The 12,437-nt window shown below is 36.5% G+C and overlaps 1 protein-coding gene across 1 annotated transcript in view; it reads left to right on the forward strand.

Annotated features, from left to right (window-relative positions):
- DNER (delta/notch like EGF repeat containing) overlaps positions 1-12,437 on the forward strand; it is a 114,540-nt gene that overhangs the window by 42,063 nt on the left and 60,040 nt on the right. Inside the window, exon 2 of the mRNA XM_062499214.1 lies at positions 7,001-7,297. Coding sequence (XP_062355198.1) covers positions 7,001-7,297 — 297 coding nt within the window. The remainder of the gene's footprint in view (positions 1-7,000; positions 7,298-12,437) is intronic.

Consider the following 12,437-nt stretch of genomic DNA (forward strand, 5'->3'; position numbering starts at 1 on the left):
GTGTCTTTGCTGACTATAGGTGCCGCTGAAAAACACAGAAAACTTGATTTGCTTGTTCACTTGGATTGTAACATTACATCTTTTGTATTTATGAAAACTCAAACAACTTGAATGTCCTTTCACTACAGGAGAAAGGCAAATATATATATATTTTAAAGGGACGAAAATAATCTGATGAGGAAAAAAGTAAGGTGCTTCTCAACAATTGTTTATGTGTGTGATGACATCTAGCAGTTCTCAATTGTTAGTGTGAGTTGTTTCACTGAGGGAGAGGCAAAATGATCTCAATTTACTTTGCAGTTATTTCAGGATACCTTGAGGTAAGAATGTGCTTGAGGATAGGTAGAGCAAAGCAGTTGGTGTCCAGTAACTTATTACACAAGGGTAAACCAGCCATTTGCTGGAGCTCTGTTTTTAAAATCTGTCATGCTGCTCAAATTCTGCTGTGTTATGTTTGCTGGTTTTTCAAATAGATTTGGGCAGCCATGCTTTGGTTTGCAATTAAACAGACAATTTCTTTAGGCATTTTTTTCTGCTTCACTGAAGTAAAAAAAAATGGTTTATATCCATTTATTACATTCACTGGCAGTTTCATTACTCTGAATATTCAAAACTTGTGGAAGGAGAATTACAGCTGGAAGAAAGCCAAGGATCTCATTGTTAATGGTGTTTCAAAGAATCATATTCTGAATTATCTGATAAAGGTTACATTTTATTAGATTAATTGATAGCTTTCCTTATGGGTTGGACATAGAGTTGAATTGCCAAATGAAAAGAGTAAATGTTTACTTCTAGAAAGAAGTTGCTTCTATTTTATTTTCAGTATGATACAGCTTTTGGCTTTGGCCTTCTAAACCTTGATTAATCCCAATTTTGTCTCATAGCTGGTAGTTAGTTCATAATGATTGACACTGACATAGCTGCCAAATTCTTGTTTTATGCAATAGAGAAATGTTTTTTCCTGCTTGCACTTTCTTAAGTGATGGGTAAGGAAGCCCTGATTGCTCTGGCTTCCAGGACCTCTGTTTAAAGCACTTTTTATTACTTTTTTGTTGCCCATTCTATTAAATCCCTGATACTCGGGTCTCAGACTGGTGTAGTTCATTGCCTATGGGCAGCTCATTTTATGAACCATGATGGCACATCCATCCTCCTGACAGGTTGTGACATTCCAATTCCTGTAGGGACTGGCTGTGATCACAGTGGTCACAGTGCCCTGTCAGGCAGTGTGTCACTGTGGCCTGCTGCATGTGGTAGAAGAATTACTTATGAAGAGCATCCTTAAATTCAGGTGTCCCAGGCAGCTTTTAGGGAGCAGCCATTTAAGCTGGTGGTAGCTATGTGATCATGGTGCTGATTGTGTTCTATTTTTACATCCTCATGTGACAAAAAGCTCTCATTCATCCTCACTCTCCTAATCAGTGTTTTAGCCACTTTTATTTCTGTTGTGCTCAGTCACAGTTGGAAAATGAATGTATTTTTCAGCGCATCTGTTTTGAAGCAAATCTTGTTTTGAAGAAGAATAGTGTCTAAAGATGCAATATTAAGATGATTTTCTTGTCTCTTATGGGTTAATTAGATGAGTTAATATAACTTAGGATTTTTTCTTTAATTTAAAATTTGCAGAATAATACTATAAACACTTTTGTTCATTGGAGCAAAGAAGTGTTCTGAAGATACCAGAATTGCCACTGAAAGTAGCAAAAAAGAAAGACTAAAAAACAAACCTGAATAACCACAGGTTACAGATTTAGCCTTACTCTACAGGGATGTATTTCTTGATTGTATTTATTTGTACTTCAGTGCTGCTTGAGAGTTCCTATTGCCTCTGTCTCTGTGGTTCCCATCTTGAAAAAAATTGCTTTCTAAACAGCCAACACTAGCAGTGGGAGAAAGGAAGTGTAATCCCCATTTTACAGTTGAAAAGAGGCAGAAATGGAGTCTGACTGTTCTCAGCTCACACAGGATATCTCTGGGAGAGCCAGAAATTGAACCCAGATATGTTACTTGAGTCCTACTGAGTCTCAAGACAGTCTTTTCTCAAAACAGAAGAAAATGCATTTATTTGATATACTCATCTCAGTGCTTTTCCTGTGGATACTATTTGGAACATCTGGGGATTTTAAAATTTAAATTTATCTTTTTTTTCTTGCTTTTCATTTCATATTAGCACTAATATTTAATGTGAGATGGAATGAAATTTACAGCTTCATTGTGTGAAGGATTGAATTAGAATGAATTTTAATAATAGTTTGAACATAATTAAACAATTTTTTTCAAAGAGATTACATTTTTAGATAATCTTTATTGTCATTGCTATGTAAAAGATTTAAATCTGTTTCCATCTCTTTTTCATAAATTGATACATATGCAAAAACAGATGATATTTCAGATGTGCTTAAAAGGAAAAATATTTTTCCTGCCTACTTTATTAAAAGCAGATAATGGCCTAGAATGTAGGTTTTAATTATTTTCCTTCTAAAGCATTCAGAAGTTGATAATTTTTAATGAACCATGCAAATCTTGAAAATGGTGTGTCTGATCCTGGTTATATGTGTTGGATCTTTCCATGATCTCATCTGGGAGATAGGTTTGCTTTTGTATTGGGGAATTTCTTCAGCAGTGTAGGTGCAAAATCAGTTTTACTTTTATGGATTTAAATTTCTCCTAAGATCTCTTTTTACCTGAACACATGATGAAATTGCCTAAGTCCCAGCCACTTGAATAACTCGACATATTTGAGAACCACAACAATTTACATTGTAACTGGAAAAATTATCTCAGGGAGCCATGGAAAGTTGAAAACTTTGGACTATGTTAGTTTTTAATAACTGCAGGCTATTTCAGAAGTAGTGAGTGCTCCTGGACACAAGTGCAAAGTATCAGCCTTTGACATCATTGTGGCAGCTTGGCGTTGTTAACAGGTTAATGTTCACTCTAAAGAGAATTTAAACAATCTGATGAATTCTTAATATAAGGACTGGATTTATTGGGGTTTTTTTCCCCATATGTTAGTTGAGTTGCAAGCTGGTGTAATATTGTCTATGGCTGTAGGCAACAGCAAAAAAAAGTGACCCAAACATTAGTTTTGTACTAACACATCTAAGAGGAGAGTTGCAGGTGGAAGACAGGTTTGGCACAGTGTTCAGGAGCTCATCTGTAGCCTTGGCTTTAGACTTACTGTTCTATTTTTTGGAGCTCTCTGGAGGATCTACCTGGAATGTCTCCAGGTGGAACAAGTAGAACCACTTTGAAGAGAAGGTGAATGAGCCTCAACTGACAAATTGGTGTCATCACAAGTAGTACTGGCAGAAAGATCTTGCAGATTTACATCCTGCAGTGTTTTATCTTGAACTGAAACCTTAGGAAACAATTGGACTGGCTGGCAAACCATCCATGTTTGTGAGTGTGATTCTTAAACAAGCCCAGTTTATATTATACCATATTCAGTTTGCCTTTGGAGAATTAACTGTGATGTGAAGGGCACCTTGGAATACATCTGTCTTAGGATTCTACTGGAAAAATGTTTCACAGGTTACAATTGTCCAGGCATATGGAATAGTAATTGTTTGCAAATATATTTTATGCTTTTTAGCTTGGGTCTGTCAGCTGCAATGGCTGGCTGTGCCTGTTTGGTCAAGGGATGTATTATAGAAACAGACAGACTATTAAATGAAAAAATGGGGATGAAAACAAGAGGCCTAAATACAAAATATACTTTTTAAATAGTGACTATGGAAATTCTGTAACCGAAACCACCTTGGATTTTTTAGTAGTGATCATACTGCCTTACTATTTATTCACATGCTTATATGGATTCATGTTACTTTCTGCTTTCTTTTCTCTGTGCAACAGTCTCTGAATATACTGTGCACTGCATGAGGAGTAGCTAAAAAAGGAGCTTGTAATTGTGTACTTGCAGTATACTTCCATTCAGCTCTTAGTTATTAGACCAAGTTGTGGTTTTTTGTTTTGTTTTTTCATTTTTTTTTTTTTGTGAGTTTCAATAGTTCATTGAAGGTTAGATCTTGAAATTTTGCTAGCTTTAGTTCTGATGTAGCCGTGCTGTAGTACACTGTGTCAAAATGATTCTCAGATCACCTTGGCTAACCATTGCTGCCACCTTGGTGAGGACCAGAGAAACCACAGAAACATTACAACTGACACAAATTAATCAATTTTATTTGCTTATCTCTTTTCATCTGGTAATTAAAATGGAGTGTTTAGTTCAGCAGAAAACCTATACACAAAGGACATTGATTTGTTTTGATAGGCTTATTGGAAGACAAATAAGCTTTTGAGTTACTAGTAACTTAGGAATGGGAATGATGATAAAATACTGTGAAGTGCTTCATAAAACTAAGTTCTGAGCGAGTCTGTGGCTGAAGCTCAACATCCAGTCATCTTTATTTTTTTTTTAATCTAATCTAAACAGTTTTAATTATTTTCACTTCCACTATGCCTGAAAAGAGTGGGGGTGGTTCCTAAAGTGCAAGGCATTCTTCTGTGCATGGCATGGGCAGCACTGAGCAGGATTTAATAATTAATTAAATACATCAGTTTCCAGTCAAACAAGCTCAAATTGGTTTGCATCAAATAGCATAGATCACACAGCATTTTTTATTATTGTGCTTGTAAAGTGAATGGATACATTCAATAATAGGGGAAATGCCCTTTGTGATTGAAAACATGAATTTTTTTCTTTCTTGTTACTAGGTTTGCAGATAATAACCTTAATGTTTTCGGTGTAACAAGAACAATTGAATTGCTAACACTAAATAGGCTTGTTTTGAATTTGGATTTATTGTGAAAGCATGAGTAAAGACCTTATCCAACAATTGGAAAGCTGCAGTTCTTTGAAACTCAGATCTACTCCAAGAAACTAGAATATGAAAAAACTGTTGCAAACAATTTTTGAACTGGGCTTTGTTCTCATGTCTACACATTTTATCTTCAGTACTCTTAAAGGAAATTTCTATGAATATCTCTAGCACTTGGCAGTGGAGCAAGCTTAAAATGTAACTGACAAACTATAGAATAGAACTAGTTCCTTCCTGAAAATTGTTCTTTTCTGTCACTTAAATATTATTTTGTGGAGAAGAAATTTATTAATTCTTCTCTGAGAACTTAGGCATTCTTTTGATTTGCAGGGGAAAGAGACTTTACGGAGATAAGCCCTTCTGAACATAAAAATCCATACTTCCTTGATATGCCAAGTATATATATATATATATATATATATATATATATAAAAACTTGCCATATAGTTGAGTATTAAAAACAAAGAAGAGTCAGAGCGTGACCCTGATGTCTAATGTGTCACCTTATGTGTATGAGATGTGTCCCTAAGCAAAGTAAATAACATTCTGAACTGTGACCAAACTAGGAGATAAATTAATAGACCACGTATTTCAGACTGTCCTCTATGGCCTCTACGCCTTCTAGGACAAAATCTGACATTGATCATTGACTGTCTCCAAAATGAACTTTTATAATAATATTTCCTCTGTTTTCTGTCCAAAAATGCTACAGAGTCTGGGGTATACAAAAAATTGAACCAAAGAAAGAATTCCAGCTGAGGTCAATAATAGTATCGTTTTATATAAGGAGGTTTCATATTAGAGTTTGGTGTCCCTGACATCAGACCTTTGGATTAATGGGAAGGTCAAATTCCTCGTGTAGACCCAATACTTGTTTTTTGCATTAATGATACTTAATGTTTATGTAATTGATATAATGATAACAAATATTTAATAATAAATAACTGCCGCTTTACTGAGAAATATAATATAAAGCATTGCTTATACAGGGAAGAGCAGGAGTATTGTACAGGAAAGAATGGAGTAGCCTTTAGAACTGGAACACTTGGGTGAAATTTGCATTTCAAGATGAGGAAATGTCTGATTCCAGTGATCTGTTTTCCCTTTGATGTGAAGACATGTGAAGAGAGCTGCCTGATGGTCTTGGTCCAAGACAGTGAGCCAGCAGTGTGATTTAGCTCTTGTTAAGGCAAGCACTTGTTCTGTATTATCTAGGAAGCTGTTTCCAGGACAAGCAAAAGTATTGATGCTCTTGCAAAAGGCAGTGCTAAACTTTGGAGTCCCAGGTGCAAAAATGAACATGTGTCTAGAGGAAAGGGCTTGTCTTCCTCCAGGAAATGGGGCAAGTACAGCTAATTTTTCCAGGAGATGAAACTTGAGGAGTTTGTAGGTGTATTCTATGAAAGCATTATGGATGTAAAATTCAACATAGAAAAGGGAAGATATTTAACCTGCAAGTCAATCATAACATAAGAAACTACAAAATAGCTGTAGGTAAATTCAAGATAGAAATTAAAGGCATGCAAGCCTCGGACAGCATTTTTCCTACATCACTGCACTTATTCTATTACAAATCTGTTTTAAAAATAGGCACAGTTTTGTCCCTGCTTTCAAACTCCTGTTAGAAAGCTTTCAGCACCCAAATGAATTGCACTCTGAAACTGCTGCCCACAAAATGAAGTGTAGGTAAAAGGTCCAGCTCTTTTACAAAAGAAGTTGTGTCCACAAATAGGATTGTGTGATGTGCTTAGCTTTGACCACACAGAGCTAACCTGCTGATCTGTATGAGCGCTATGCCCTTTCCTATTTCTGTTACTCCCTTAAATTCCAACATATCTGATGTTTTCCCTGAATAGGTTACTCTTTTAAGTCTGTTTTTGAAAATTCTTCATAAGGAATAGTGGCCACATTCCTTTTTTGTGTTTATCTCTTTGCTTGAATGTGGCAACAGTGAATTAGCATAAATGGTCTGAGGAAAGTAGTTAATATAGATTAATTTGTATTCTTCTTTAATCCTTTGAATTTACCTCCTTGAAGATACATCAAAGATGAGTTTAGTTCATAAACGCGTTCAGAAGATGAATACAGTCGGGGGAAAGAATCTTATTTTGTGGTATTTTTAAAACCAGAAATAAATCCTTTATAATCAGTAATTGACCTACATGATATGTTTTTTCCAGTTTATTTCAGATCCTTGTGCCAGCAACCCCTGTCACCATGGTAACTGCAGCAGCAGGAGGGATGGCTACCTCTGTCTGTGCAGTGAAGGCTTCCAGGGAACAAACTGTGAGCGCTCCCTCCCCAGCCTTGCAGCCTCCGAAGGGCCAGAGGCCACCTCAGCCCAGCACAGCAGCCCAGCCTCGTCCACCCTGGAGCCTGACGTGTCTCTGCCCCGCTCCAGAGCCACTGTGACATTGCCCACGTGGCAGCCAAAGGCAGGACAGAGAGTTGTGGATCTCAAATGGGATGAAATAGAGGTGAGAGAATGCTGTCAAAGCAAAAATTCACTGGCAAAAAAAAAACCTTTAAAGTGTTGCTTTTAAGTTGTCATTTGTGCGTGATTTCATGATGCCCTCGTAAGAAGACTGAAGGTATGATCTCTGTCCCGAGTTAATATGCTGGTAAAATTATAACAAAAACCCATTTGGTCCATGTTACGAGTAATAGACTGAAGTTGGCTAGTGTGTGTTGCATTAGATAATACTTTGAAATGGGATAATACTGTTTCTTCCAGTCAATTATGTGACACAATATCTCCAAAAATCAAATAAATTTAGAAAATTGTAAGAGTTAAAGCAATACCTTTAACATATTTTTTTGTATTTTCCTTTATATTCATATTTTGCTGCATGTTCCTGCATTATTAAGAAGACTTAGTTACTTGAGGATTAAAAGTGCTAGTTAATACATTACACAGGGCACAACTCTAGGGATGAAATGGCAGTGGTGGAAACTTTTAAATGCTTAAATTTTAAACATTTGCTGTAACTCTTACAAACAAATCTCTGTCAACACAATGTCTGGTAAAACTACAGCTGGAAAGCACGCACCATACGATCCTTAAGAAATGTGATCTTTGCTTTCCACTGTGTTGTACTCTAGCCTATTTGCTAAATGTTTTGGCTGGATGCAAGTATCTGCAAAAATAAAATAAAAACCCTCCCAAACTGTCAAACTTAACAGAGTCATTTTTAAAATAATAATCAGCTTAGTACCAAGTGCTAGAATAATGAAACTTGTTGCTGAAAAATATTTTAATTTCTAAGCTTAGGAGGAGATTTCATTTCTGTGACATCATTTTCTTATTGGGAAAAGCCTTGTAATATAATTATATTTCAGTTTATTGAGGAATTAGTAGGCAAATTGTCAGTTGTATCTTTTTTGGAAATGTTTCAATGAGTTTGATTGTCCTGAAGTGTTTCAACATATTACATAATGAGAAAGTGAGCAGGCAGGAGTTTAAACCTGGAACAAGTGAATTTTTCATCACTCTTTGCTAGCCCAAACAAATTTGTTGATGTTTCCACTGTAAAATTTATTTAATCAATTTTCTGAAAGTAGAATCAGCTTATGTAAAATGTGTTTGGTGTGTTATGACTCTCTGATTTTTTGCTGAAGTGTAAGTATTTATAGGGCTTTATTTCATTTCGGTGGGAGTGCTGGTGGGAAATATCTGCAGCATAAAGCTTTATTTCCTGGAATTCCATCTCCCATATCTATTATTTTACATTAGAGCATATGTCAGGCACCAAGGATGGAGTTTGGAGAGAGCACTGCAGCAGAAGCAAACAATGATCTGCTCTTATTACTTAGTTCAAATGCAGTCTCATCTCTGCATGGGTGGTCCATATGTCCTGATCAATTAAGGGCATGCTCTTCCCTGTATCAGAGTTCCCTGGTCTGTCTTCCTCAGTCTGTGGTATGGTGTTGTATAAGGAACATTTCTGCCTGGTTTGCATTTTAGGTAGATTCAGTAAGAATTTCAGTCAAACAGATCATTCACAAGTAGGTATTTCAGTAGCTGAAATTCACCCTTCTGCATGTCATCTGTTACCTGAGAAACACAGATAGGTTAGCAATTGCCAGTGCATGACTAACACTAGCATGGAAATTACTTGCTATCCTATTATGAAATTGTTTGTGTTGATATGTTTTTAATATACTGTGATGGGTCTTGTATTTTTGACAAGCTCTCCAGTGTGGCATAATGACCTTCTACCTTGTTCTTTGGAAGCCACAGGAAGAGAGATGTTTATCTGAAATAAAGAGATTCCAGTTGCTGAATCAAGACATTGTATCTGATCTATATTAACTGAAGAGAGTTCATTTGCCTGAAGGTCTGTGTTCCAAAGCCTCTTTGGTGGGGGTTTCAAAAGTAAAAGGTGTTAATAACAAAACCACTACCTTTCCTCATAGCTGTAAACTTCACAAAACTTGATTCTTCTTCGCACTCTTGAAAGGAAGAGAATAAAGTAGCTGTAGGTTTTATATTGCAAAAATGTTCTAATCTTTGCTGAGATTCAGAGGACAACAAATACCAATATTTTTTGTTGTTTGCTTTTTATAAATCTTCCAAGACAGTCTGTTTTCCAAATTACTCTATACTAATACTGGAACTGCTTTAATGTTCTTCAGACCCTTTTGTCTCAGAGAAAAATTTTGCCAGGCTCTTTCCACAAGCAAGCTTTCTACTAGATAGCTTTTACTATCTTGCAAGGATGAAGTTTCCACAAAAGTTTTTCTGGGAAGTTTTGGGAACACAAAGAATGAACACCTGAGAGACGTAAGTGGTCTAGGAGAGGCATGATGTGTACTTACAGTTGGACAGGTTTTCTGTATCTCTTGGGTAGCAGGGATACATTTAGCACTGCTTGCTGGAATGAACTGTCTGGGCCAGTAGGTAAAATACAGATGTCTTTGGATACAGTTTTAGTTCTTAGAGTGGTCTTCATAAAAGAAATTAATCTTTTATTGATATACAGATTAAGGAAAAAAACCATAGATCATAAGCAAGAATATTTTCTCTCAGTTGATTTTCTTTAGTATAGTATGAATTTCTTTGTGCTCATCCATTGAAAGATATTTTTTTTTCCTATTTGAAACAACTGGTTCCCCTTGCAAAAGAGAACCAGCTAACAAACCACGTTTCCCCAGTTCAATCTTTTGCATTACAGGGTATAAGAGATACTGATTAGCCTGTAATGGGGGGGAAAAGAAACCATATGATTAATCCTACTCAATTAATGAATTTAACAAAGGTTTCAGTGTACAAAATCAACCATAAGAATATCAGTACCATACTCTTACATACAGCTTTTAATAATAGACCTGAAATTCTTTTCAAAGGAAATCAGCTGTATTATTCCCATTTTACAGACTGAGATACTGAAGCACAGAGCAGTGAAGTGATTTGCCAGGTGCACAGCCAGAAATTAGAATGCTGAGCATGTGAGTCCTAGTCTAACCTTCTATTTATACTGCAATTTTGTGCTCACGTTCAAGGGTTTGGAACTAATGATTAGAGGCTACAATAAACTTCTAATTCCCCTTGCAGTGGGGACAGCATTTCTTTTTGTGTGTGTCCTTAGTCAGTAAATTGCAAGCCTTTACAAGGAGTGTGGCTGAATCAGGTGTAAAATCCTAGAAGACATTGCTCCTGCTATGCAGCAATGGCAGAATTATTCCTTAAGCATGTTCTTGAAACAGGAACCTTTAAGTCTTGACTACTTTGTGTTGCTAAATATTTGTGCATTATTTTTTTTGTCCAATTATGGTATGGATGCAGAAGGAGGAACAGGACAGAATCTGAACAAAAGCAGAGGAGAGATCCATTTGAGATTGCTAAATACAGAATACAAACTTGATCCTTAGAAATGACATCTTAGGAAAATCTTTGACTTGGAAATGGGTGAAGGTTAGAGTATATATGCTTGCTTTTTTCTTACCCTATTTTCTTGGCATTCCGTCTTAGGACTGCTGTCAAAGTGCTAGAATGTGTGTAATGCTGGTTTGAGTTATGGCAGCTTTTCTAACTGTATATAAGATTTGTTTTGGAAATCTCTATAATTTTTCTTTTGCTCAGACAAAAAGATATTCTAGTAACACATAAGGAGAATGAAGGAAGCACAGATTTTGGTAGAATAATATTAGATTTCTTCTAGGATAAATCAGTAACTTCACCTACTGTCTCCTCTACAATATTAGTTTATGGAACTTTTTGTTTATATAGACACCATTTTCATACACAACTTGGCGTAAGCATCTCTGGATAGGTGCTGCTCTTTATTATATTTATTTTCTAAATAAAACCCTAAATGTCTCTAAAAGCTCAATATGCTTAAACAAAACTTACGTGAAGTTTATACAAACCTCAGTTTATGATGTTCCATTTTAAAATCATATTTAATAGATAGTAATGAATACTAGGTTTCCTAAAAGAAAAATTCATTAAGACAGAAATTCTAGAGAGTACAGTTACATCAAGATATTGAAGGTCTTGTCTTCTGAAGCTATATTGGTGAGTGGACTCAGGATTTTTGGTTATCCAGAGCTATTTCTAAAAAGTATCTGGATTCATTTAGTTACTCCTTCAGGAATCATCCTATTTTTAAGTCCTAGAGAGTATGAGGGGAAAAAAGAAAAAGCCTGATGTGTTTACTGCCTTTCAGTGTTTTGGTGTAGAAATATCTACAGCTTACCTGACGGTCTTAGGTTGAAGTTTGTCTCAGCTTATCCTCCACTCAGCTGAACTCACACACTGCATGCGATGATTTGACTGTGTGGAATTTTTGCTCAGTGAACATGTTTACAAAGTGTTTACCTTTCTTGTGAGAGCAGCTCCATACAATCTGGAATATAATTGGCTATTAATTGTTCATGAAAGTAATCTTTATTGTATGACTGGGCTGTGATCTAAGCAGAGGAAAAGAACTAAGCCCCACACAGCCACTTGCTCACTACCCCATTCAGTGAAATGGGGGAGAGATTTGGAAGGCTAAAAGTGGGAAAATTCATGGGGAGATGAAGACAGTTCAATAATTTTAAAAAAGGAGAAATAGAAAGCAACAAAGGAAAAACCTGAACAAAACAAGCAATGCAAAAAGCCCCAGCTACTCACCACCAAGTAACTGCTGCTCAGGCAGTCTCTGAGCAGCAGCAGCTCTGGCCAACTTCCACCCCCAGTTTTACTGCTGAGCATGACCTGCTGTGGTGTGTCCCTTTGGTCAGCTGGGATCAGCTGTCCCACTGTGTTCCCTCGGCACCCCCAGCCTACTCGCTGGTGGGGCGCTCTGAGAAAGAGAAAACGCCTCGATGCTGTATGAACATTTTAGTGATAACAAATGTTAACACCTGTTATCAATCCTGCGTTCATCACAAGTCCAAAACACAGCACTATGCAAGCTATTGTGGAGAAAATTAACTCCATCCCAGCCAAAACCAGTACAGACTGACTGAATGTCAGATTTTATGAAGCTGACAGTGAATTTGGTGGATGGTTTGGGACGAGAAGGCAGCTTGCTAATATGATCATCTGGGTAATCTATCTGTCATTTTGTAAGAGAACCTCCTGTGCCTGCTGATGCATCTGTCTCTTGGTGTGATGTTGGAATTGATAGT

Source organism: Cinclus cinclus, chromosome 10 (genome assembly GCF_963662255.1).
Source record: "Cinclus cinclus chromosome 10, bCinCin1.1, whole genome shotgun sequence".
NCBI classification, from domain to species: domain Eukaryota; kingdom Metazoa; phylum Chordata; class Aves; order Passeriformes; family Cinclidae; genus Cinclus; species Cinclus cinclus.